Source organism: Gavia stellata, chromosome 6 (genome assembly GCF_030936135.1).
Source record: "Gavia stellata isolate bGavSte3 chromosome 6, bGavSte3.hap2, whole genome shotgun sequence".
In the NCBI taxonomy this organism is placed as follows: Eukaryota; Metazoa; Chordata; class Aves; order Gaviiformes; family Gaviidae; genus Gavia; species Gavia stellata.
Window position 1 is genome coordinate 56841330 of NC_082599.1, and position 27469 is coordinate 56868798.

At 41.2% G+C, this 27469-nt stretch overlaps 1 protein-coding gene across 1 annotated transcript in view; it reads left to right on the plus strand.

Moving 5' to 3' along the window:
• SUGCT (succinyl-CoA:glutarate-CoA transferase) overlaps positions 1 to 15972 on the plus strand; it is a 329571-nt gene extending 313599 nt beyond the window's left edge. Inside the window, exon 14 of the mRNA XM_059818897.1 lies at positions 15759 to 15972. Coding sequence (XP_059674880.1) covers positions 15759 to 15922 — 164 coding nt within the window. The 3' untranslated portion in view covers positions 15923 to 15972. The remainder of the gene's footprint in view (positions 1 to 15758) is intronic.
• Positions 15973 to 27469: the final 11497 nt, after the last annotated feature.

Genomic DNA, 27469 nt, shown 5'->3' on the forward strand with positions numbered 1-27469 from the left:
TCTACATAAATGACATAGTTCCACTGAAAGTTCTAAATAATGTAGAATTAAGGAAGTACACCCTGTTTGATTTCTTTATCTGAATCTGTTTTTAGTTTTGTTTGTGGTTGGCCTCTAAGAAGGCTGGATAAACCCAGACACAGAAATTACAAAAATTTGTTCTATGTATTAAATTGGCATTACATCTTTCAGCATGAATTCAGGTTCTGCTAGCACTTTTAGGAGTCATTAGTGCTTTGCTGAATTTTCCCACACCTGCTTAAAATACGTTGGTTGCAGTGCATGCTGCAAAGTGGGGTTACTTGGCTTATCGTTAAGGATAAAGCCCAGCTGCAGAAATCTAACAAATCCGGAGGAAGAATTCAGCAAATACATTCTATTTAGTTAGAAGCGCTTGCTAATCTTTCTGTCTGTCTCAAGTATTGCTTTCAGTGTACAATGTGGAACTGCTCAGCTTATGTGAGAAATAGATGAGGGAGTACACTGATTAATGAAAGAACTGGAAAAATGTGAATAGTGAAGAATATCAAGCATTCAGAGTATTCAATATTTAAGGTCAGTAGAAGGTTTTGGAGAAGGAGTGGGAGGAGTGAGGGAGAATAGGGCTTAGGGTTCAATGGAAAGTGCCGTGGGGAGCCGTGGGCTTTGGGAACAAGAAAGAGCACTGAAGGTTGATGACTAATTGAGCTACATGGGATGTATTATCTCATGGTGTATTAAGTTCCTTGTGGTGATTATCCTCAGGATGTTAGAGTAGGTGTTGGTTAATGGGAGACAAGGGAGAGAGATTTGGGAAGAACAGGGGAGTACGCATAAGAGGAGGGTGGGATCGTGGAGCTAGATGGTGTATTGTTAGGGGCTGGGAAAGTATCGTGGGGAAATACTGGATGTTCTTGACATATTCTCATACTCCTTCAAGAGCATCTACTTCTGACCATCTCTGTCTGAGAGCAATCTAGTGTACTGAGCCACTACGGGTGTTTTTCTGCTCTTATGTTAGCTTGTATAGTCTCTGTGAAAGGGTGAAGGTTTCCCCGGGTATGGTTAGTTGGCAAAGGAGAACAAAGAGTAAGTGCCAAGTAGAGAAATACGGAAATAGCTTAGTTGGAAAGGCAGATCTTGCTGTGGTAACAGGAGATGGGTTAGGCCACCTTAGGATAAGGGCAGAGAGGAGTTAGAAGGTGGTGAGAGCAGAAGCTAAGGGTAGAAATCCTTAGCTTCTGTTCTAGAATCCTTAAGCCCGTGCTCTAGAAGAATTGTGTTTTCCCAAATACAAATCTGTTTTTCTGAACTCCTGAACATGAAAAGCATCTGTTGCCCCACCCCACCACATATCTCACCCTGCTCCCTTCACCCCCTTCACCCAGCTGACTTTGCTCTCGGGTTTACTGATGCTTTCTGGCATGGAGATTTGGTTCAAATATTGCAAATATAGTGGAGAGCTCTTGATTGGGTAGTACTGCCTGTGATGTCTCATGGTTGCACTGCAACCACAACCATAAAAATTAGACTAAAACAACAAGTAACTTCATCTAACAGTCACGCTTTTCTTGAAAAGTGTGGTTGTCTCCAGCATTTTCAGTACACTTTATCAATATGGGAAGTTTAGTATTTTGTTAGCAAGTTGGCTTATGGCTGGAGAGCCCTAAGAAGATGAGATGTAAGCAGAACAATTTCTGAAAGGTTTCCTCCACATTTGTGTCTGGCAGTCTGGTATCTGCCCCCTCTATGTATCCATGGGAAGAAAAGACGTTGGGAGCCAGCTGTTTCTTGCAGCTTGCCAATGGGGTCTGTGTCACATCCATAATGTCAGTCATTCACCTCAGTGAATAATAAATAATGTGCACATCCACAGAAAAGAGAGATGTTATAGTGAAATGTTATATTCAAAGATGTACTTTAGATTTTAAAAGTTTCAAGTCTCTATGTGTTTGTAAAATTAAGGTGATCCTAAGACATTTAACTGAAATGATAGTTCATTTTTCAGCTCAAAGTTTGTGTGCTACTCATTTGGAGAAGGTGCAGAATTCATTACATTCAGCACAATTGTCTCTGCCTTCAAAGAGCAACTAAACCAGGCTAAGCAGTACTGGAGCCACTAAAATCTCAGTAATACTTTTTGATAGCTAGTTATTATTTAATTTTAATTGAATTATATTGCACAGACATACTTCAATAGAGAACCTAAATATCCCGGTCAAGATCAGGGCTGTGATGTTCAAGGATCTGCAGACAGAAACCAACATGTGTTTTCTACCACATTATGGGAAACAGTTTCCACCCAAGAGTTAGCTAAGAGTTTAATCCTGCAATTAGTATGCTCTCTGCCCAGAAACTATCACTTGCAGCACAGCAAGACAGATGGATTTCGGATTAGAAAGAAATCTCTCCCACAACAGAGTAATGCTCAATTTATCAGATATAACTTAGGACAGTGGTTCATACTCCTCTGAAACAGCTCTGGGAGACAGGATATCAGAAAATTATTATTTGTATTTCATTCCAATACAAAGTGGGGCCCATTGTGTCAGACGCTGTATAAACAAATAGTAAGAGACGTCTCCAGTCCCTAATGTTTTATACCCTACATAGGCAAGGCTAACAAAACTGTACGGGAAATATAAGAATATGGCAAGGGAACGTGGTTTGCCTGTGATCTCAGAGTTGATTGGTGATAAGAGCAAGGAGCCAAATCCAACTGTTTGGATTCCCAGCTCTGCAGTCTGTACTATGGTTGACCTTACTATTAGATGATTATTAGTTTCTTCTGATGGGTTTCTTATCTTTTCATGGTTTTCTTTTGTATTTGGTGTTATCTGTGTGTCAAAATGGCTATAGAGAGAATAAACCCCAGGAGGAGCAGTAAGCGAGTTCCCCTGCTTAGGTGAAAAAGAACGAAGCGGTAATAGATCTATAATCAAGGTAGATTTAAATGTTTGTATGTCATACCAAGCAGTTCTTCTTATATATATAGAGATATTAAAAAAGTGTACCATCAAGGATTACTTTAAGTAAAAATAGCAGCTGGCTTTGAAATTAATGAATATAATCTGTAACAGGTACATATATGAAGCATGAAGTAATTCCTGGCATTCTTCAGTTGATACAGTATCTGAAAGTTGGGGAGAAAACATTAGAATCCAGGAAGGCTACACAAAGTATTTTATTTTATGATTTTTTTTCCTGCAAGTGGATGAACAAGCATTACAAACATGCCCTACACCTGTAAGACCTAGTTATATGGCAGGTAACCAGGGAATATTCTGTGTTTTAAAATGAAATCTGCACATTGAATCAGGCGTAGAACAGCTGGCTTAGAAATCAGCCTGAGAATCAGAATAATCTATGAAAGGTATTTGTGTTAGCATTAAACATTTTTGCATGCTGTCAGTGCAGAAGATAGCCTCTGAGCTTTGTGGATTAAGGAAGTGGCTGGTTTGACTTTCTGGAATTGGGTTGCCTTGTTAAGAATGGAAAACTCAATTAAAAGTTAGTTATGAGAAAGCTATGTGAGCCCTTGTGATTTACTGCTGCACAATGCGGATTCGTATTTTAAAAGGCAGAGTTTTCAGTCAAATTCTTGTCGAGTTATTAGGGAGTAAGGTTATGGTCATTTCTGCAACATGTCATTGCTTTTTGAGCAAGAGCTGTATACCGATATGCATGTGTAGCTAATAAGCAATAGAAAGGCAAATGAAGATAAACTGTTCTTTAATCGCCAAATACAACTAGGGAGATGCATGCCTGGATATAAGAAACAACTGATGATTAGACTTTGTTAGATTGTACCGTGTTTGGGAGCAATCTACTGGCACCAAGGCAAAGCAGGCATTCGGTTATTATGGCATCTCCAGTTTTCATGTTAGGATGTGAATCCCATTTTTTCTACAAACAAACTGGAATTGACACAGCTACTTTTAATCCACACTTTTAGATATGTCATTGCAAACTGAGTGTGGATGCTTTTCTCTTGGATTTTGCTTGAGATTATGCCTGTACAAAATCATTTACATTAATTCAAAATAGGAAATTAAAAGAGAGAATTAACTAAAATCAGATTGACCAAAAAGCTAAAATTAAACGGAAACAAAAACTGTTAGTATGGAACAAAAGTGCCCACACACAGACTTGCTCCAAAATAACAAATTGTGTGAAGTAAAACCAACTGCTATTTTGGTTCCAGTTTTTTGTGCAGAGAAGCCCTAGGACCTCTGGCAATTAAAATATAATTGTTCTTGTGATGCAAACACTTACAAGCATCCTAAGGCCCTTTTAAATTGCTAGTACAGCGTAAAGTAGACCCAGCGCTGCTGAAAATGAGGCCAGAGATAGCGAGGCCAGTGGCAGCAAGGCCCTTCATATTTTATAAGGATTTTTGGGAGACAACACTTGCCAATCGTATGAGGTAAAAGAAAGGAGAGGAGAGGTCGAAGGGTTTGCAGTGAAAAAGCAGATTGCGGAAAGCAGAAGAAATACAGTAAATGAAAACCCACAAGTACAAATGGCAAAGGATCAAAGGTGAGGGGCTGTGTAGGAGGGAGGTGCTACCGATGCTCCCAGACATTCAGGGATGGAAAAATTCCATTAAAACTAAGCACCTGCTGCTTAAGATTAGGGCTTCAAAATTACAAACCATGTCAGTAAAAGCATTTTGCTTTGCAGTTTAAAGGGGAGCTAAAGGAAACAGCCAAAGTATTAGGAGGTGGAAAAAGAGAGAGTGGGGAAATATTTTAATGAAACTGATCCGCACACATTTAAGATGGGATATTGCTTAGGCATGGCTGGTTTAAATCTGATTTTAATTTTTGTGCCCCAGTTTTTCAGCTGTCTTCTTGAGCAAAAAGAGACTTTTCAGTTTAGTTTAGTTTAGTAAGGGGATAGGCAACGGAGCTTTGGATGGCTTCCTAACCTTGTGCCTCATTCCTCTTCATGGGTGTGTCTGACTCTTAAATTTCTGTTTCTTAATCCTACTCTAGTCTTTGTGGGCGAGGAGAGATGATTTCTGACTCTTTTGCCCATTGTAGGGTAGAACGCAGCACAGAAATCCCTTCTGACAGAGTAAAGGCTGGCAAACATTAGAAACCACAAGAACTTAGATACAGAACCAGCCTATACTTAACTGACATACACACACTCGCATCGGCGCGCCCGCACAACCAAAAACCAAACTGAAGGCTGGTTGGTTTGAAAGGGCTGCTTCTCCTGCCCCATACTGCTTTGATATTTGCAAGTCGATGAGCTGAATATCACGTGTCAGGCATTGGCAGCAGACAATGGAAAGCCAAAAAGCTGTTCCCAGCCCTTCACTCTGAGACAGAATTGGTCAAATTGTCACTTACAAATCGGTGGAAAAAACCAGCCTAATCTGCAGTGTGGCTTCTCTCTAGTCCCGCTCCCAGACTCCGATTTAAGCACTCTGTTTCCCTTTAAAGAATTTAAGATTAACCTGATGATTGCTTTTAAATAGGAAATAGGAAAAAAGAAGTTGCTAAAAGGAGTTATATGTCTAGAGTTTTACTTTCCCCTGCTCAATGAAGGGATATTCGCTCTTCTTGTCTACTTTGAATACCAGATGTCTCTGCACAGTCAAATCGAGACGTCCTGGAAGAGAAAGATTTTCAGATGTCCTCGGCTTTTTCTGGAAACTGGGCCCCTTTAAAGATGTCTCAAGTATGACACTCAAAAACAGAGTTGTCCCAGATTGCACAGTGCTTTTCGAAACTCAGCCAGCATTTTTAGTAGCCTATGCCTCAAGGAGTCTGGGCACCTTACCCAAAAAGAGCTAAAAATGTAATTTGCAGTTCTTCAAGTCATCCAAAACAAAGTATCAAATCCCTTCCCATCTTCCTTTGCCAGGGAAAGTCCCTGTGCACTGGAACTGGCCTCGTTCTGCTGCACAAGGGACAGCAGAAGTAAATGGAGGGTGGAGTGGGAGAGCTTTTGGAAGAATGATCAGGCTGTGCATAGTGCTCAGCCCTACTTAATCACAGATGCCTTGCTTGAGAATCGAGTTCCAAGTATTTCCATGGTGCTCAAACATAGAGTTACCTGGCTGTCGTCTGTGCTGAAGAATTTCAACCACCAGAATTTCCTTGGCTGTGCTGCAGCTGATGGCTTTTTCCATTATTTTAATACTCTCTCAGCAGATACTTACTTGGTGTGGGTCACTAACCAGGCAAGAAAGTATCGACCGACTGTTGAATTTTCCAAATGTGAAGGTTGATATGCCTGTGTATTGCGGCCGCAGAGGAACAGTCTAAAGGTGTGTAGAATAAATGTGCGTGGCAATACGCATACAGCACGACAGACGCATGGTTTGACATCTAACTAAATGCCTGATCTTTGCCTTTTTATAACAATACACCCCTTTTGAGACTTAACCCTTTGGCCAAAACAGGGGATTGTTGAGGAAAAATTAGTCAATGTAAAAGTTTTAAGAAGTGATTGAAAATAGTTCTGCTACAGGTGGACTGAAGAAGGCTTTAATTTCTCAGTTTCTTTTTCTTAGCAGACGAAGGTGGATGTCATGAGACGTTAATCATCCTAAAGAAATGAATAAATCATCTGTACTAATATACAGATGGGTTGTGGTGAGGTTAGGGAACTAAAGCAGAGCAATGTGATAGACCGCTGCTGTCATGAACCATTTGCCAGCCAGCTCACTTTCTACTCTGGCTACCAACTATTGCTGCCAAAGGAGCTGTTACAGTGGGTTTTAACACCATCAGACAGGAATGCCAGGTGGACCTGTGGAACAAACACCTCTGGTTTTGAAAAGGGACTTACAGAAGCATGATTGGAGCCATCACAAATAATCATCTTAACATAAATTCCCATTACACGGTGTACAGAAAAGAGCCGGTCCACTCTTTAGGGGTATAAAAAGTGGACATAGAAAAATGCTTTTTCTTCTGTGCAGTAATCTGTGCCCTGTTCTGATGTCCACGCTTACAGAAGGGTACAGAAATAAGTAGACAAAGACTTCCAGGACAGGCCACAGAAAAATGTTCCCTAGGAGCTGGAAGATCAGACTTGTGAACCTTGTCAGGGAGTTTGGGAGCGGTAAATGCATTTTCAAAAGTTGCTTAGGAGAATGTTTTGAATATTCTTTTAAATTTGTGCTTAAAAGAAGGCCCAAAGGTTTTTAATTTTTAGTCATTTTTACTAGTTGTTTGGAAAAAGCTTAAAGCCTTCTACCCTGAAAAAGTGCCGCTTTAGCGAGTGAGAGATGAGAGAGAAAATGATACTCAGCCTTAGGATCAGGCTGTGTATGTTCTTCAGCGTGCATTGTCTTGCATCCCTGAATTAAGAGACTAGAATCAACTTCAGGTATCCAGGCTTCAGCTGGTTGCCTGAAGAGTAAGGGAGAGCTCATCTGCAAGGAAGAGTTCATCTGCTCCCACTCTGATGATGCACAGCTGGCCAAGAGGATTATTTCTGGGGTCTCTGAAGAGCCAAAGAATCTAACCTATAGCTGGAGACAGGACACAGGAAAGGACAAATTGGTGTACTGAGGAGATACAGACACTTTCTGGGTTGGCTAGCGTGTCTTATTCCAACATGCAGGGTCACACTAACCACAAGGCATGGGACTTGGAAATACTTTTCACCAGGCTCGGTAGGAGGGCCCCGAGGAGCTTCTTGCCTTCCTGCGCAGCTGGGGGCATGATTCAGCTTCCAGGATCATGTGAGTGTGTTGCAACTAGGCAATTCTCTGTCCTTGCAAGAGGCTCATTTCAGGTAGCGTTTTGGTTTTTCTTGTTCCATTCTAGGAGCACACTTCTCACTGATTACTTGCCTTAATATGCAATAATTAAGGCCTTTGGGTTTACAGTAAAGATGTCTACATGAAACAATATGTGGCTTGACCTCCTAAGTATCAGAGGAGCTTCAGGTAGGCCATCTTAACCCTAGCCCTGTTGTGTGGAAACAATTTTGCTTATGGGCATTTCAAAAAATCATATGTTTTATGCCCAGAAATAACCGTTATGTTCATATAGTCTGACCTCCTGCGTAGCACAAGCCTTTCAGCCTCACCCTGTAATTTCTGCATTAGGTACACATCCTGTGGTTAACCCGCATCCTGTGGTGGGATTATATATCGAGTTTTGTATTGATTAGATTATGACTTGATACAAGTTACGTTTTTAGCTTGGATTTTCAGTAGTTTAGCCTTGCCTCTGTGGGTTTTCCTTTTAGAGTTTTACAGGGCTTCTCCCAGTTACTCTTCTTTGCCATCTAGCTCTTCAGCGCCTTCCTGCAAGAGCAAGTTACGTTAAACTAGAAGTCTCTAACTTCCTCGCCGTGGCCTTGCACAGCCTGGATACACCTTCCACAGTACTGTGGAAAAGACGCCTAGAAGAAGTTGTTCCATGAACACTGTAACTAAGTATTGTTTCCCTTCAGATTTACATTCTTTACAAACCCTTTATGTAATCCTTATGATAACCTGAATTTTCCTCATGGCCTTTATGCCTTGTCTCCCCAGTGAGGGACAGTATGTGCCAGGTCACTCTTACAGAGCTGTGTCTGGACTTACTGGTGAGCCATTTGCAGCCAAACAGAATACGTAACAGCTGAGTTCTTTGGGTTTTTTAATGTCATCAGGGCAGTAATTTGGGTGTCTGTCCTTCAGCAGTTGCCAATTTTCACAACACTGGTAGGAACTTAATTTTCCTTGGGATTTCTACACTTTTGTGAAGATTGACAGGTTCAGAAGTTACTGTGTGTGGCGGGGACAAGGCAGACAAACAGATGATTAGAAAGACAGCACAGACACGTAAATTTGTTTCCTTAGGAAATGGAGCTACAGATTATTACCTAGGGAACTCACGGTTCTTTAAAATTGCTACCTCTGGGTATTCTCACTAGTCATCTTCCTTCCTGTCTCTCTTTGAATCTTCTCTTAAGGTCTTTGGGGGTTTTGGGAAGGAGTGGGACCATGTGAGTCTGTACAAAAAGTTAGGCCAAATTTGCAGCGGTGTGAGGTGATACACGTGGGAAGCAGTAGACACCACCTTACTGCAACTTTCTTAAAGCTTTTTGGTGCCAAGAGTCCTCTCGCAAAATTGCGTTATTCGAATGGTGTAATTATGCAGGATTACTCTCAAATATGCAACCAGAGTGACTGATAAATGACTTCCTTTACTCCAGCAGTCATGCAAGATTAATTAGGTACAGTTAGTATGGTGACACTTTGAAAATGTAAAGCGTTACATAAATGTTGAGTGGTATTTACACTGATTATATCCAGGATGTTGGTTGATAGGAAATACATAAAATGTTTTTTAATGCATTTCTATATATGCAGCTTCAGGTAAGAAAGTACTTTTATACATGTTCTTGGCAAAGGGTTTTAAAAATTATGTAATGGATGCTTTGAATGCCTAAGTGTGGGTTTAAAAGTGGCCTGATTTTTAGACACCCATCTATGGCTATCACACATAAACTATGTTTATGCTCTGCCTGTCAACTCATTCCCCTTACTAGGCTTCAGTTTTTACATTCTCTTGTGACGTTGGACAGTCCTCATAGCTCTCCCATGGCAGTCAGCATTGGCCACGTGAGAAGAGGTAAACAGATGGCTTGTAGATATTTCTAGTATTGATGCTATTTACTGCCCTTCTGATTTTACTGTTTACTACTACTATTTACTGATTTATTTATATCTGTGTTTGTATGGCACCTAGAACAGGGTTTACTTTTTTTTATTACCATCTGAAAAAGTTTGTCCATCCTCTCCACACTCAATTACTCATTCCTACTCATCCTGCCAAAGTTTTCCACCCTCTCAGCTGTGCTGGATGCCAAGTGAACACTGTGTGGCTGTGCTCTAAGTGGGGGAGGAAGTGGAAGCTGCAGTGAGGGAAGGAGGAACAAGTCTTTGAATATTATCTTCTCAATTGCTTTTTTTCAAATCTATTACGAGTTGTTCTTAAAAGGTAAATCACCAGCTCTAATGTAATGCAAAACGAAAGGATTTTTCCCAGCGATTAGATTCCTGAAAAGTCCCCCAAACTCCCAAACTTTCAGATCTGTGGTAAGAAATAGAAAATGTGGGAGTTCCTCAGTTAAGATGGAGCGGATCATTCATTCTGGAGATTTCCTTGAAGCCTGTGTGCACTGCTTGTACTAGCGGGACTTTTTAATGAGCTTTTTTGTCTGTGTGTACTTTTCTACTTTGTGTTTCATTAAGGGGAAGAAGCCTGGTGTAAAGGCAGTGTAGCCAAGCTGGGCTGTACTGTGTGCCTGGGCACCCCATCTTCTCGGGTATAAACAAGGGATTGACAGAAGTCATGGCTGGGACCAAAGGGAAGAGACCAGACACTTCAAAATGAAGTCTCCCTGGTCTACTCCTGGTAACATATCCCTGCACGCATCACTTCTAACGCCCAAATGTCCTTCATGGCAGCCATGAAGCCCCTCTTGCTAACTCACGCTGTATTGTTTTCCTTTTCATTGCCTTAAAAGTCACTCCTTGTTTCCTGCTGATCCTCCTTTAGGCCAGTTTCATAACTAGCCGATCGCACGCTCCAAACGCTTGACCTGCAGCGTATATGGGATCTGGGTGCAAATGTATTGGCTCTGGGCCATCGCTGTTGACTGCTGATGATATTTCATTGGAATTGCAAAACTCTTATGTAGCAACATGATGTTATTGGAAGAGGCACAAGTGTTTGGTTTGATTTTGTGTGATTCCTACACGTATATGAACTAGACTGTGTGCTGGCGTAGAACTAACTAATGAGTGGTGTTGAGTTTCTCATTGCTCTTTTTTGCAAATGTAGATGATATGTTGCAAGCAGAAAGTATACATGTACGTTAGCTCAAACTTCCCTTTTCTTTTCCTTGTCCCACTTGAATAATAACAAATAATCATGACTTTTCCCTGAGCTTGGCTGTCCCCAGGCCTGATTCCCTCTGCATAGCTTGAGAGTTAGATTGCTTCAATATGCTCTAACCTGTGCTGTAGAAAAAGTGTTATCCGGTGACTGCTGCACAATGCTGCAGGACTGCTGTTTGTCAGGACAAAGCAAGGATTATTACCTTTATCCACTTTTATATACTGTGCTTTGCACCTTTAATATCATTCAAATTCAACTTTAATTTCTGCTACTTGTAGACTAAAACTGACTTTGCTTCTGCAGCCCCAAATCTCAGCAATGTCCAGTGACACATTGCAAAGACTGCCACATGTTTCACCCATTTAAGGTGAATGTTCAAAGGCATTTCATTCTTGCAGGGTCCTCCCTGTGGACCTGTTTCAGTGGTTTTATCTCATTTTTGTCTTTTGCTTTAATGTGTTTAGTATGTCTTAACCTAATAGCTCAGTTTGATGCCTAGCAATACTATAGTAGATAGGCATCAAAGAAATAGCATTTATTATGATGATGTTGACTTCAAGTACCAGGGAAGTCTTCAAGATATCTTGGTACAGTTGTCATTGTGGTTGCAGCTGATACAAATTTTGATTTATTGTTGCTCTATTAACTCTTGTACATTATGTGGTGTGCACAGCATGTATTTTAGCAATGTGCCAAAGTCAAAATGATGATGATAATAATAAAAGAAGATTAGCCTAGAGTTTAAATGTGGTGAAAGAGCTCTTTGGTTTACTGGCAATGATAATCAAAGCAAAAAGAGAAACAGGCTCCTTCTAATTTAACAGGATAAAGGTAAATCACGGCTACCACTCATTCCTTCGTTGCTTTATTCAGGTGACTGTATGTGTCCCTTTAACTTCATGGCTGAATTGAGTCTAGTGTCCTGCTTACAGCCAGGATGCACAGGTGACTGCTGTCTTACCTCCTCCGACCGGTAACCCTGCTTCTACCCCAGCAAAGGCCTGTTTTCATCTGCAAGGCTCCCTGTAACTCACCCACATGCAAATGCTTCTGACCTTAATTAAAGCAGTTCACCTCTCTCTGCCTCAAGGGATGGTTTCCTCATAAGGCAGTTGTGTTTAATTAGCATTTGCATAGCATTCTGCTGGTTGCTTTCTGGGAGCCTTGTTGTTCGGTAGGAGCGTGGGATTGCTGAAGCCTGACTGGCAAGCTTTGCACCCTCCTAATTGACACAGAAGCCAAGTAGAAGTTACACAAGGAAAGAACAGAGAATCGTTAATGATGGATCATTAGCAAGTAGCTCCTTTGAATGAATGTAGATAACTTTATAACTCTATCAAAGTGAAAAGTAGCATGATGAATTATGCATCAAACAATAAAAGCTCAGAGAAGAGATTGGTTTTATAATTGCTGTGCAATTTTCTAGCATGCTCTAGTTTGTAAGATTAATTTCTTTGGGAAGTGTGAAGCATTCTATGCCTGTTGTACACTTAACATCAATTTTGTTTTTGTCTCATTAGAGGTTTTATTCTGCCTCTTTTGATATCGCTACAAAAACTCCCAGGGTTTGAGGTACGCAGTTTTTATACTAGCAAAAGTTTGCACAAGCAAGTGAAAAGTGTTTAGCTACTAAACTAGTTCCTTTGAGGGTTTGCAGATTTCTTGGTATAAAGAGTTCTCAGATACACACACCTGAAATAAGATTCTTTTATCTCTATATATCATTATATTTTTTAATAGAAATTGCCTAATAGTTTTGTGGCTACATTGAATTTCTAGACTAATACATCTCTAAGGGGCATTTTTGCTCCGAAATTATCTTCAGAAGCATTTCAGTTGGCACAGATAGATCATTCCTGTGGCTTGCACTAGCGCCAGTTTAGCCCTCAGTTAGTCCGAGGAAGAGGAATTAATACAAACATTGCCTAGTGATGTCACCTGTTCCTTTAAAATGTACTGATCTCTCACTTGAGATTTCCTCTGAAAATTGAACTGAGTGTGTTCAAAGTGAGTAGAATTAGGGGAATAAGTTAATAAAGAATTTATCCCTGATGTGAGCAGCTTCTTAGCTTTCATGAATATTAGTGGGTGAAAAGGACTGTGAGAGATCATCTAGTCCATCAGCAAGCCCCAGGGATCAGCCGTAGGATCAGCTATGCTAGAGTAATTCTTGTCCCTAAAGACGTGATTGAGAACTCCACAGCCTCCTCACATGGCCTGTTTCAGCATTTTGCTACCCCTACCATTATAGGAGTTTATTTTCTAGTACCTAACTTCAGTTTCCTTTGCTGCAATTTAAATCAATTATTCCTCATTTATCATGGACATGAAAAAGGATTTACTTCCTCCTTGCAGAAAGTTTGCATGGATTTTTGGGGGGGTTGGCCTTTTTTTTGTTGTTGGTGGGGTTTTTTTACATTTTTTAAAGACAGTTTTGAAGACCTTTTTCCCTGGCCTTTCTCTCTAGGTCCACTATCCCACTTTGTTCAGTCTGTCCTGTTTTCTCTGATCATTTTGGCTGCTGTCCTCTAGAACCTCTTCAGGTGTTCCTGATGGCTGTGCAGTGGGGGCCCCACACCGGACACTGCTCCAGCTTGTCTGCTCCAGTCACACTGCTCCAGTGTGACCTGCCAGCTCTAACTAGAGCAAAAAGATTATTTCATGTGTCCTGCAGGTTTCTCTCTTGTTTGTACATCCCTGTATGATGCTTGCCTTTTTCACATTAGCATGATGTTGTTGTCTCATCTTCACTTTGTCATCTAGAATAACCCCTAGCTGTTCCTACCTTGCTATTTCTCTCCTGCCCTGTATTTATATAATTAAACGTAGTTCCTTCCCCTTGACATTATTGAATTTCACCCTGTTCTAACAGACCATTTCTCCAGCGTAGCCAGGTCATTGTGAAATCTGTTTCACAGTCAGTTTTAGCTTGGAATCCTCAGAAACCTGAGCAGGTAAGATCTGAGTTCCGTCAGCCAACTCACTAAAAATATACCGATTGGTGCTTCATCCTGAACAGATTCCTCTGGAACTCACTTGAAACGTTCTTCTGTTTTAGAAGATTCCAGGCAGCAGTTCTCTGAATATGATTTCCCTCTCAATATTGCACCGGGCTTCAGATGTACCTACACCATGTTTCCTTAGTAAGTTTATGGAAAATAGCAGAGAATTTTCTTTCTGAAAGTCAAATCTTGACCTGGCATCCTAGTGGTCAGAGGGTCATCTCACCTGACTTTAGATGTCTGGATGTCTGCATCTAAGGTACCTGCCTAGCCCCTCCTTTATGGAGAAACATAGGTGATGACAATTCACCTGGCCAGGTTTAGTCATGTACCTGTGTCTTAGAAGGACTACACTGTATCGTGTCTTCTCATCTGCTGTGACTCCAAAGGGAGTCTAGGCAACTAAATGTCTATCCGGGAGCATGTACCTCTTCCAGGAGCATACTGATGGGCAACATACCAAATCAGCTTGGAAAAAAACTGTTTTTCTGAGCACCCTTGGTCTTATTTTGTCCTGCTTGGAGGTGGATACCTTTACTGTATTAGCCATTTAATCACAGTTGATGAAGACTGTTGAAAAAAATGGCATATTTTGGCATGCTGCATGACCTCTGTCAGCATCTCTCCTCAAATAAATAGTAACTCAAGTACTGAACTTCCCTACTCATGCCCTCATAGGATGACTTCTTGCTGGGGTTCATTTTCTTTGCTGGTTGATATCCTATTTCTTTAGAAATAAGTCAAACACTGTTCTGCCTATTAAAAGGCTCTATGTATTTCTTCGTATTTTCAAGTAAACTGTAGTGTCATAGGCAAAGACATAGCTACATATAACTTCCGTAAATTCTTTTTGGTGATATAATAAAGACCATAACTATGAATAGAGAAATCCTTTTGCCAATTGTCCAAAGCACCAAAGGTGGTTGTATTTTGTATTAAAGAAAAGGTTTCAGCTGACAATTTGGGAAATTATTGTCCTCTATTTCTCTATAAAACAGTTAGTCTTTCTATGCAGACACTGAGCGTATACCTCAGTTTTGATCCTAGAGTAAATTTGTGGCCATTCTCTCTTCTGACACTGACAGTAAAGGTATAGCTGCTTGTCTGCAAGGAATTACACTGAAGTCTGTGTTCAGTTCACTACAGAGGATTGCTAAAACATGAGATCTGACTACTTGCAATAGACATAAAAGCCTTCATATCGTTGCCAGCTTCCCTAAGTGACTTCCACTTTTGAAATTATTCTTGCCAGAGTAAATAAACCATTGTTGAGTTTCTTATGGCTGCTGCTACCTATATTTTTGATAGAAAACATAAACCAAGCTGGGACTATCTGTGCTGTGGGTGACGGCAGTTCTACATCACCGCAGGGTAATGGAGCACGCTGCAGAGGTACCTGAGCTGTTGCTAACTGGAAATAGTGCATCCCATCATCCGGTGCGCTGCTTCGACATCAGTAACAGTGTGTTAACATGACATTTCATTGCGTTTTTATGGTTGTGCTGCCTCCTGTTGTAGACAGCGTGGGATTTCTGCACCACATCCCGTTGTGTGGGCTGGGCATTGCCTGTGTCGTTCAGGTGGCAGAGAGTGGTAGACCCGTGACGTAATATGACACAGAGCACCCCGATATAGTTACCACTGGAAACAAGGGGAAGACTTTCTTAATGTCAGGTGAATATTCAGCAATTCTGCATTTGGGTGAACTACTTAAAACTGGCTTATTGGTATATTATTGTGAACTGGATTTTTTTTAGTCTGTAAGTACAGAATATAACATTTCTGTGGTAAGGACTGCGATAAGACTGCTGTGAAAATGAGATACTTTCCTTTAAACTAGCATAGACACTTCAATATAAATATGGGCAGTAACTTTTGAAAATAATTTCCCTCCTGTCTGCTTTTTTTACAGGACCAGGTGTCAGATACAGTGAATTTGCTGTGTCACATCCTAAACCACCTCCGCTTGTTGGACAGCATACAGTGGAGATACTGAAGGGCATGCTGGGGTACGAGGATGATGCCATAGAAGAACTGCTCCGCACTGGTGCTGTGGCTCAGCATGAGGTCAGATAAGGAACATTAGCTACATTCCTTCACACTGAGTTCACATTACTTTGTCCTCTCTTTGCTCCCTTCAGCTCCCCTAATGGGACTCAAAGAGAAGACATAATTTAATTCCTAATTTTCTTCCATGTGTGTTTGTATGATTTTAACACTGATGTATCAAATAAACAATCTCATACTGTCTGAGTGAAAGATTTTCTTGGGGCGGGTGGGAGTAAATGTAATTATACAGTCCTGTGTGGCTACTCATTTTCTGTACTTCATATGGGAAATGGAGTTCTTATCATAATTACAATAATTGCCTAAACGTTTGTCCCCAGAAAGACATAATGTTAGTGAAAAGAAGCAGAACCTTAAAAATCTGTATACTAGACTCTCCACTTGCAGAAAGCTGCCTTTTACAATTATTTTAATAGAAAACCAATTGTGTACAATTGGGTGGTTGATCTGATTGATTTTGAACAGAATCATCAGTCATGAACTCTTTGTTCATCTCTCTTTTAAATCATGGGTAGAGCAACCATTGCCAAAATCACTTCTGTTCCCTGGTATTCCCAATTACCAGTATGTCTTTATATTACATTGCATGGTCATGACAATCCCAGCATGTTAGCCGAAATAATCTGAAATTGGCACAGTTCTTCAGTTACGAAACGAGCCTATTCCAAGACTGGTTGAAAGACAGACTATGATTGAATAGTCTTTTGTAATTTTATTCAGAAAGGCCCAGGGTACTGTTAATCAAACATCGTTCCACACAAGACCACATGCTGAATGTCAAATACCAGAACTTGCCAGACTTCTCAGTCTAGTTCTGTGGGTAGGTACTGATCCCTATCTCTGACTCTAGTTGCCATCCAAAGCACCTTTCACTATGGAGAAAACACTTTTGACTCAGTCCCGCCGCCCATGATTAAAACACGGAGGGAGTTGACAAACCTTCCTCAAATTTAGTAATACCATATCCTGCAGTACGGTCACCCTTAAGAATGAGGCACCATGCACTGCTAGAAGGTGGAAGAATTTGATCCATGACAAATAGTAAGGAAAAGATTAAAGAAGAGCCGTTTCTTCTCTACAAACCAATTTGGCAGTACTTCACTCACAGAAGAAATGCCATGCTTCTCTATCGCAGCGTATAATTTACAGCTAACGTAAACTCAGCGTATGGGAAGGGTCTAACCTTTGTTGTGTGCACCCTGGGAGCCAGGCAAAGCCTTTGTATTCCTAGAACTAAATAAAACTAACTCTAATTGACACTCAAAACATAACCTCTGTATTTCTCCCAAAGTATCGGAAACAGGCCTGGCATTATAACTAGCTTGTCACTTCGTTTCCACTCTAACAAACAACATCCTCTGTATTACATTTGAACTTCACAACTCTGCATTACCTTCTGGGGGAATAAAAGAGGTTATTACATAATCAAAGTGCAGTGGAACCCCACTGTGGTTGCTTATTTTTGAAGCCCAGTGTGTTTTGGTTCATTTGTTTGGTTTTTTTCCTCTGTGTTTTTGTGTTCTTTTTTTCAGATCATCATCATCTTTTTTTTTTTTTTATTGCACTGCATTCCTGGCACCAAACTCCATCCTCCGTCCATGTGCTAAAGACATCATAAGATTCTGGAAGAGTGACTTCTTAAATAAATATAGAAATAAGTCTGAATTGAGAATAGGGACACCATAGGGGAAGAATTGAAACTGGATTGGAAAAGGTTTTGATATAGTCCACCTTCCTTTTAATCTAAGGGGAACATCCCTTTTTTTAATGAGAAAAGCAGCAATTTGAATTCAGCTTCACATAAAATGGATAATCTGGTATTGAACTGAACTTTGTTTACTAATGAAAACTATTTAGCACTGTCAGATAATAGTCACAAATAAATGTGCTGGTTATACTTTGTTAAGGGCTCTTGTCTTCCCATTTCTAAGAATTGCATACATAAGATATAGTAAAATATTGATCGGCTTTGTTTAAGGCTTTCTAAAAAATTCTTTTTTCTGTGCTTTTCCAAGCAATGGAATTAGCTAATCACCACATCCTCAGCTACAGTAAACTGGCAGAGCTTATTTGACTTGAACGTAACAATGCTGGTTTAAATCGGCTGAATATCGGGCTATTAACTCCATAACATATTTTGTGCAGAGTTCACACCCAAACAGTGTTTCCCTTTCTTTTTTCTTTTTTTAATGTTTTTCTCTCTGCGTTGTTGACAGTCAAATGCCTAAAGGGATAATCAGAGACATCATTTTGTCTCACCTCCAGTACTTACTGCGATAGGAGAAATCCAGATACCATTTCTCAGTGTTTAAGTCATACACTCACACACAGACTGTTGCTAACTCTTCTTCAAGTCAGAAATAAATGGAAATCTTTAAATAGGTGGATATCTGGGAACCTGAAAGTCCTGTAGCTTCCAGTGATATATGATATATTCCAATGATGGCCTGATAATGAAATTTTGCCCTTTCACAAGGTTCCGTCCTTTGATTTTGGATGATTTGGAAGACAGTTAAATAATTGTCATAATATCTAGGCTGTTATAGTACCCTTTTCCTTTAAAAATGAGCAAATAAACGCAGAAAAAGAGTATTTACAAAATTTACTGCACTCTTCCCAAGAATCTTCGGGAATACATGTGTCTCAAGCTCAATTGCATTTTGACAATCTTGTAATTCCAAAATGGTTTTCTCTTGTACTGCAAAACTGGAAATCAACCATCACATGGGATTATGGACCTCATAAACTGAGATTCCTCCAATTTCAAGAAAGGGATGTAGTTAGGGATGACTATACACAGCTGCCTCTGGCAATGAATGGGGTTTTTTTCTTTGCTTAAATTGGAAAGGAATCTGCTGGTGCTGCCATGATGTGAACGTGTGTGGTATTGGCTTTAATTTGACTTGATTTACACATCGCTGTATTAAAAATCAAAAAAAGAGAGATACAGGACACACCTGTTGTCTGGTTCAAAACTGAACCCACCTATAGCTGTTTGCTAGGAGGCTATAACTACCATCGGAAAGGGACATTTCCATTTTGGCATCTGTTCTGACTCCATGGTCCCTTTGGCTCCATTCTCTGCATTGGGGGATCCCATTGTTCTTGTATTATCCTGAAAAATGTTTCCTCGGCCCTCCTCATATAACTGTCTCCCTTTCTTTTCCATGCAAGCTAGTAAAGCTCTTCACCAGGTATAAATCACCCAGAAAACTGCAAAATTGGTGGAGTGGGGCTGGTTTTGCATAGCCTGAGGGATGTTTTAATGCATCAAAGAAAATTCCAGTCAAACAACAGGCCAATGGGTAGTAATGGATTTTTCTTGCTCCGACGCAGATCTTGTTCCTGGGATCTCTTCCCCAGGATCTTCCCACGCACTTGAGAAGTCCCTGTATGGTTATCTGCAATGGGTGTCCTAGAATTGACGTTCAAAAGTAGGTGTTTTTTGATTAGTGGCCAGGAGGAAGAAGTTACCCCCTAGCAGAAGCCCACCAGCCTCGGCAGCTGTCCAGCCTATGCGCAAAGGCCAGTGAAGCCATATTCATGTGAAGATCCATCTGTTGAAAAGGATCACTTAATTGTGCTGGAAGGCAAATACCCCTTTTCTTCTCAGGTTTATAAAATCAAAATCAACAGAAAAAGGGTATTTTGTCATTTTATTTTTTTTTTTAAATATAAAAACAAGCAGAGAAAAAGAAAATATCCCCATTCTTGACTGACTGACAAAATACAAAGGTCCTCTTTTTTTAAGTTCATTGAAAGAGAGGCTTTTGATGCCTGTTGATATTAAGCAGCGTTTTGGCCTTGCTTCTTCAAAGATTAAAGCCGAGCCCAAAGATGGCTAATGACAATGTGCTAAGGCTAAAGTAGCAGTCAGAATAACCCTTCCAGTGAGTGTGCATGCATGCTCAAAATCTGGGGAGAGCATTTTCATTAAATTGCCATACAGCTCTGCCACTTCCAGAGCACTGTAAATCCTCAGCCTGGTGAACCTGGAGATAAAAGGCAGCTAGGCACCTCTATGACTAAAATGGTCAGGATTTCTTTTAATATCTAAATGACAAGACATAGTTAATCCTTTGACCTTCATAACATTATAGCACTGTATTAAAATGTATTTATTTCCCCAAAATGTATTAAAATGTATTTAATTGCCAAAAGACAGAGGAAAGGTAAAGTACTTTCAGAGTTCAGGAATGCTGGCACAGCTGCTCACATTTCATGTCAGTGACATTGAACAGTGCCAGATACAGTACGTTTCTTAACTGCTTGTACATTGAGTTTAATGTGGCCTGGTGAAATGCTAAACGCTATTAGCTGGCGAGAAAAAAACCCAACCAACCTCAGGGCAGTTCCTGCAGGATCAAGTAACCTCCCTACGCAGAGGGCTGCATGATACTGGCCAATGTGATAAAAATACACTGATAAACAGTGATATAGTCACCTTTTTAAAGCTGACAACCAATCAATTCAATTACTGTATGTTTCTGTTGTGACTAGAATTTGGATCAGACGTGTGAGAAAAATGCCTGGGATCACATATGCCAAGGACCCAAGAAACTGTTGCAACAAGATCTCTTTTTTTGGCACAGGCTGTGTCAAGGATTGAAGGGGGGCCAAGCAAGGGTTGAGGTGGGGACAAGTTCATTTTTAGTTTTTTCTCTTCTCCAGAGCTACAGATAAAAGTGAATTAGCAAGTGCCAATTAGCCCTTGGTTAACAAGAAATTCTTAAAAATCATAGAGTAAAGGGTACACTAAATTGCCTTCCTTAAAAGGCCTTCGTGATGGTCTAATTTACAGTGAGCAGTGTCGAACTGCTTATTTAACAGGTACTCAGGAAAGCGGGCTGGGGAGGGGCCCACTTCACTGCAATACTTCTGTGCTTCAGCTGTTTCACTACTTGTCCATCTAATAACTACCCCAAACTGGCCAAAAGAGCTGTAAATTACAAGCAGGAATTTGAAGATGTGTAACCTGGTAGAGGAATGCATATGTAGCTCTCATCTCTTGCAGACCCATTTTAGGAGAAGCTAAAGTTTCACGTTAAAAAGTTGCATAGAAAAATGCAGGGTAGTGTGTACATTTCCCACTTCTCCTGGAGGATTGAGCCTCTGACCAAAGCAAATGTTGTGTGAGAAAAGTGACAGTTCTCTGATAAAGTTTTTGGTCTTTTCAACAAAACCCTCTCTCTCCCCCGAAGCCAGAAGTGAAGGCTTTTAGCTGAAAGATGGAAATACTGATTCAGCGATGCCACTGCGGAGCTTCCTGCGAGTCACGGTTCGCGCATCTCGTGCCCCTTTCATCTTCAGGCCAGGTGGCTGGGGGACTCCTGTGATATATCACATGAGTTTATCATGAGAGTATACTGTGCTGCTTAATGGGAAATGCAATCTAGCCAGAGGAAAACGGGATCATGAAGCAGTCACTCTACAAAACTGTACACGAGTCACTGGGGCACCATTTTTCTGAATTTGAGTTTTCAGGAACAAAACCCATTGTCCAACTGCCTGTGCTCCCAGGCAGTTCTGCCCGCTCAGTGTAACATATCCACTCTACTAAATTCTCTGTGCTTTAAGGGACGTATTTTATGGGGAACAGCTTGAGATAGAGAAAGGACCTTAAGAATAACCAGGATCAAAGAGAAAACGCTGCTTGAGACTTACACTCAGTTACATCTGTGTTGACAGAAAACTCCAGATTCTGTGGTACGGTAAGTAAGGCTGATTCATTATCTGCAGCCCTCGTGTGCAGCCCAAGTCTTCCCATACCGCTGCAGAACAGTCCTGGCTGTAACGGCAGCAGACCTGGCAAGAGCTTACGTGACCAAACAGAAAGGAGCAGATCCTGGTTGCAAACCAGTATTAACTACCTTTGACCTGGTGCAGCGTGAGGACCTGCTACTCTCAGTCAATGATGTTAATTCGGTAAGAAATGTTAATTTCTTAGCAGATTTGCATTTGCTAATACTTTCGAAGATTCCTTCCTGCTTGCTGACTCATTTTGCGTGGTTTTATGGACTTGCCTTCTTCAAATTTTCTCCTGATGCACTGGTTGTCCTGTCTCCTTTGCATTTACAACTGCATTTGTGGAGTTTTAGAGCACACGTCTGGTTTCTAAAAGTGTATTGCTGGTTTCCAAAGCATTGTACCTCTGACCAAGCAATTGATTCTCCTGAAGTGTGAAAACTATTAGAAAACATTACAGATCTATTTTGTGCCGTAAGCATCGGAGAATTAAAAGCTCAATCCATTGCCCTTTGAAGGCAATGAAGGGGAACTCATATTGATTTTGGTGGACTTTGAGACTGAACCTAAGTCAGCATCATGAACTTTTTCATGTTTTGGAATATGCTAGATTGTGTCATTTGCTTATAGACAAGCTGTTAACGTATTTTCTCTCTGGAGATGCTTTAAAATAATTAGAGACATTTCAGGTACACAAACTCTTATTTCTTTAACTTCCTATGGGAAAAGCTTTCATATTTTTCTATGCTCTCATCCAGAAACCTTAAATCATTGGGGGTTTTGTTTCTTTGGTAGGGTTAAAAAGTGTTCTCTCTCTCTTGCCCTTTCACCTTAAATTATAATATGATCTAACATTTAGATTTCTCTTAAATCAAATGCCCCATGAGGCTTTATGCAATATTTGTACTTGCATTAATGACCATAATATTAGCAATGTTAGTAGGTGACATCAGTAGAAGACTCATCTACTGAACTGTGTTGGAAGATAGGAGAAATCCTAACCTTTTTTGTGAGTAGCTTATTGTGAGAAATGTGGTCTATTGCCAACCTTAAATACTCAAATACCCAGAATCAGACCCTAAAACAATCAGGAGCAGTTTATAAATTCAGAAGAGAGTTCTAAAATAATGTGGTAGAACAATAGATCTAGATCAGATTTTTAAAAAGAAAGACGCAATAACAAGATTTGTGACAAAGTTTATAGAGCTGGCAACATCTCTTGTACATATATATGTGTCTGTGGAACAAAATGCAGGTCATTGCTGGCTTCCTTGCAGGCCTGGAATTTGTCCAGCTTGGTTCTCTGGGTTTTAGGGAGCTGATTGCTTTAGGAGTTTCTTAGGAAATTGTTGGAAGTGAATTCTGCTGATGATTTTGCTAGCAGTATTTTAAGTATCTGGTTGTTGATAGTACTGCCTGGGCATTCAGTCAGCAGCTGAATGCTGGAATCAAGCTGATTGATGTTACTTGATATGTTGAAATAGATGCTCTTTCATGTTATGCAGCATGCATTTGAGTAGTTTGGATATGAATATTTGCAGTGTTATGAAAATAAATATTGTGCGATTGAAAGCAGTCTTATGTGGGCTGGTCAGGTGTATTCCCTACTTCTTCCTACAAATAAAATCAGAGGTATTTCTTCAAATTCTACACAGGTGAAGGTGGTAGAAACCCAACTCTTAAGGTGCGATGAAGAGTGATAGCTGCAGATATGTCTTGAAATGGTGGAATTTATCATAGCTCTGTTGGCTTCCGTAGCTTTAAAGGATTTATCCTCATGTGAAGAAGACTGGTCCAGTGGTTGTTGGGCTAACCGAGGGCTATCAGAAAATCTGCATGCCACAGATTTCCTGTTTGATGCTGGGCAAGTCCCATTCCCTTCTTTTAAGCTGTCTGTATGTAGTATGGTACTTTCCAATCAGAAGGACAAACTAGAGATTGCGAGCTGACCTGATAGCAGAGGCCATCTCTGTTTAGACAGATGGAATCCATTGTCTGTGTTGCAGAGCCATTGTGTTGATTTAAAAATGCATGTGTTGCAGCATAGCAGAGAAGTTAAATTGTTTTGCAAAGTGAGGACATTCTATTTTTCCCGTAAAACCAATATGAACAACCACAGTTTCCCAATCTCCCATTACTGAAGCAGAGAGAAGCCTCCCCAAAGGGCTTGTGAAAGACCTCCACAGATCATTTGGGTATAAACAGATAGTATCTTTGTACCTAGTGGTTGCTTACGTATAAAACTGAGATTACAAACTTTTAGATTTTGGCCTTTCTGGCAGCGACTGCAGAAAGTTCAGGAAGTTAATCTCATTTTCTGACTGGGATAGTGACTTTAAGGTTAGGGAGATTAGCTGCAACATATATTCCCAGGAAGAACTACTGGCAGTGCTAGAAGAAGCTGAAAAAAAAGATGGGTTTACATCTAAGGTGGAAAAAAGGAAAGAAGAAAGGCAAGACAAGGCAAAAGAGAAGAATAGGAGAGAGTGAAAAGCAAAAAACAAAAAAGGAAAAGAAGAGGAAAAGAAAAAATAAAAGGAAGAGAGAAAAAAGGAAAGAAAAGAAAAAAGAGGAAAAGAAAAGAAGAAAGGAAGAAGAGGGACAGAAAGAAAATAAAACATAGAAGAGAAAAGATAAAGGAGAAGAGAAAAAGTGACAGGCCTTGGGATACTGAGAAAAATCTGTTAAATATGTTGCTGTGGTTGATCCTTCTGTTATCTGTAATAGTGATATGTAGCATTAAAGCTGTGGTGAATGACCACAGCCACGAGAAGTCGGAGAGCCCCGGCCGTGAGCTGGCCTAGCCCAGGGAGGGATTTCGGCAGGGATGCAGGACAGCCTTAGGCACTGCCTGGTGTAGTGGCTGGTGTGTGCCTGGTGGTTAGGAGGCAGAGGGGTGAAGTTACCCAGGAGAGGACAGGCACGTGGACGGAGCATCAAGCAGAGCTACCTCTGCCAGCAGAGCACGGAGGAACCTCGGAAAATACACTCAAATGAGCTAGGCAGTCATTCAGGATCGGTTCCCTCATCTGAAGGCTGATCACTTGGTCAGAAAACTTCCCTAGAAGGGTGGACAAGAGACTTTGCCTTTTGAAAAGCAGGAGGTAACACTGTGTTCTTTTCCATGTTCCTCACCCTGCAAAATTTCAAACGAAGGGCCTGATCCCGTGCCAAGTGGAGCACATGGAATTACTTCCTTTGCCTTTGATACGTTCTGGCTCAGCATTTAATTAATAGTCTTGATTTTATAAATAGTTTTTGGTTTTGAACTTTTCACTCCACCTTTCCCAGATAGAAGGATGGGACCCACACTTCTCTCATTAATTGCAGATGGTGTGTTTCTGCTTTCAAGGTGTGCGCGTGGAGCCCTCTGAACTTCCTGGACGCAAATGAACGTGAAATCTGGCCTACGCTTGAAAGTAGGTCTGAATCTGTAATGCCAAAATGTTTTGAAAGTGAATTTCAGCCTGATTATATTTGTAATGCTCATATGCATTCCAGGAAATACTGAAATATTTGAACTCAAGAAGAAGGGATAGCAATGAAAAGTGGATTGAAATCTTGCACGTTCAAATACAGAAGAAATTTAAAACTGCCCAAGACTTGCTCAGCCTGTCGTTCGAGCCTTGCTGATTAGTTACTGAAATCATCCACCCAGGAAAAAAGAGAAAAAAAAAAGGATTCCATTTGATTTCAGCTAATAGCCAGTTTTGCAATCTGCTCTCAAACTGAAAAATGAAGAGTAATTAAATGACCTACACAGCCAGGTCAAACCATACAGTTTAAGTGAAACTAGTTCAGTTTCCGCACAAGGCAGTGTGGAACTGCATCAGCTTCCACGGGAAGAAAAATCAGGAGCTCAGGCTGTTGTTCAGACGTTAATGTCAGTAACTCATCTTTCAACCTGCCATGCTGAAATCTTTTTTTTTTTCCCATTTGAAGTACGGAAGAAACTGCAAGTATGTGAAAGAGTATTTGGGGTCAAAAGATGCTTATGTTAGACATTACCATCTGAAAAATGTCCTTGCTTTTACATCTCCAGACTACGCTGCCCATGCAAAGGGTATCGGCTCCGGAGGAGCACAGCTGGGAGTGGGTGCCCCAGCAGCGGATTTGCAGCGTGACCCCTTTACGAGCAGCCCCAAAACCAGAGCATTAAGGCAGCGGTGAGGGGGCATCAGGGCTGTCCCTGGGACGCAGCGGTGTCCTCCCTCCTCCTGCAAGGCAGGCAGCGGTGGACATTGTGGGGGCACGGACACCTGCGCCCCTCAGCAGGGGGGTTAGGAGCCAGCTGGGCTCACAGGGCTGACACCTGGTGAGGAAAGAGGTAGGTCTGCAGGGAGGGCTCCGTGTGGGTATGGGGCTGGGGAACAACAGTTTGGGGGACCAGATGAAGGAGGGAGGCCTTGTAGGGTATCAAGGTGTTTTGGTCCCTATTTCTGCCTTTTGGAAAGGAAGGATCTGCTGAAATTCAGTCCAATGCAGCTGAGATGCCTTGTAAAGCTATACAGGGAAGGCTGTGGGGCAGGGCAGCTCCCGCTGGCTATTAGCCACATGATTTGGGCCACTCTGTCATGCCAAATCTGTGAGCGTTAACTGCTCTTTGATTTATTTTACTCCCAAGCTTGACAGAAAGCCTACCTTTGGGAAAGCAAGCCAGCAAAACTGCCAGAGCATTACCAGCGCTGCAGGTCTGCAAGTGTAAAAAGACCAAGGTGCAATGATGTGTCTCACCTGAAACTAATGCTCAGAAATTTACAGCAGGTGCTTTGCTCCCGAGCGAGGGCTCCTGAGCTCTCTGCAGACCTGCTCCATCGAGGGATTCTTTTGGTGACTCTTCCTCCTCCTGCTCTCTGGTTTATCCAGTCGCTTTGCAATCTCTTTGGACAAGGATGCGCCTGTTCCTGTGTGTTTGACCAGCATAACGAGGTACTGATTTTGCTTGGATGTTACAGTGTTATGAATAACTAGTGTTTTGTTCATCAGCTGTAAATTCAGAGAAAACTGGCTATCTTTCTTGCTGTGCTTTTGGACTTTGTCACCAAGAAAGTATCTGATTTCTTCTATCACTATGAGTTTGGGCTACACTCAAAAGACCTGACTCTTCTTTTTTTTTGCTTTTGTCCCTATTTCAGATCCTTAACCCTTAAAACTGCCTTGTGCTTACCCCTTGGATTTCAGACTTTTTTTTTTCCCTTTGAATGTTTTCTGTTGTTGTCAAAAGAAGAAATGTGATAATTTGGAAGGTTCAGAGAAAGCATGTTTTGTGATTATTGTTCTTGTGATCTGTCCAATGTAAACTGCTTTAGAAAAGCTCTGTTCCAGCCACTTTAATTCACTTTTGCAGAATACTGGATTTGCAGTTGGCTAAAGACAAGGGCTTTTCTTTTAATGGGTACTCTGAGAGGAATGCAGTTTAACCGTTCAGTTTCTGTCCTGGCTTTTAGCTCTGCCTAATAGTGCCCGGGGGAGTCCTCTGTGGTTAACTTCAGGCTAATCTTCCTTTGCCATCGTTTTATTGTTGATAAGGGCCAAATATGCTCCTTCCAGTGCTTTGAGTGTGGTGGCCTGTGGCACCTGGGGCAGTTTGAGGGTGCCCTAACTAAGGCTGGTTCCTCGCCCCTAATACGGTCTAAAATAACGTCACAGAAATGTGTGCGCCTGCTGCAGCCAGGGAACAACTCCGCTGCCCACGCGGGTCCAAGAGGGAGATTCCCGCAAGAGGGAGATTCCCGCGGAGCCTCTGCACCGGTCACCTTGCAAAGCCTGCTCAGCGCCAAACCACAGCCTGGAAGGGCCGGTGGTACCTGG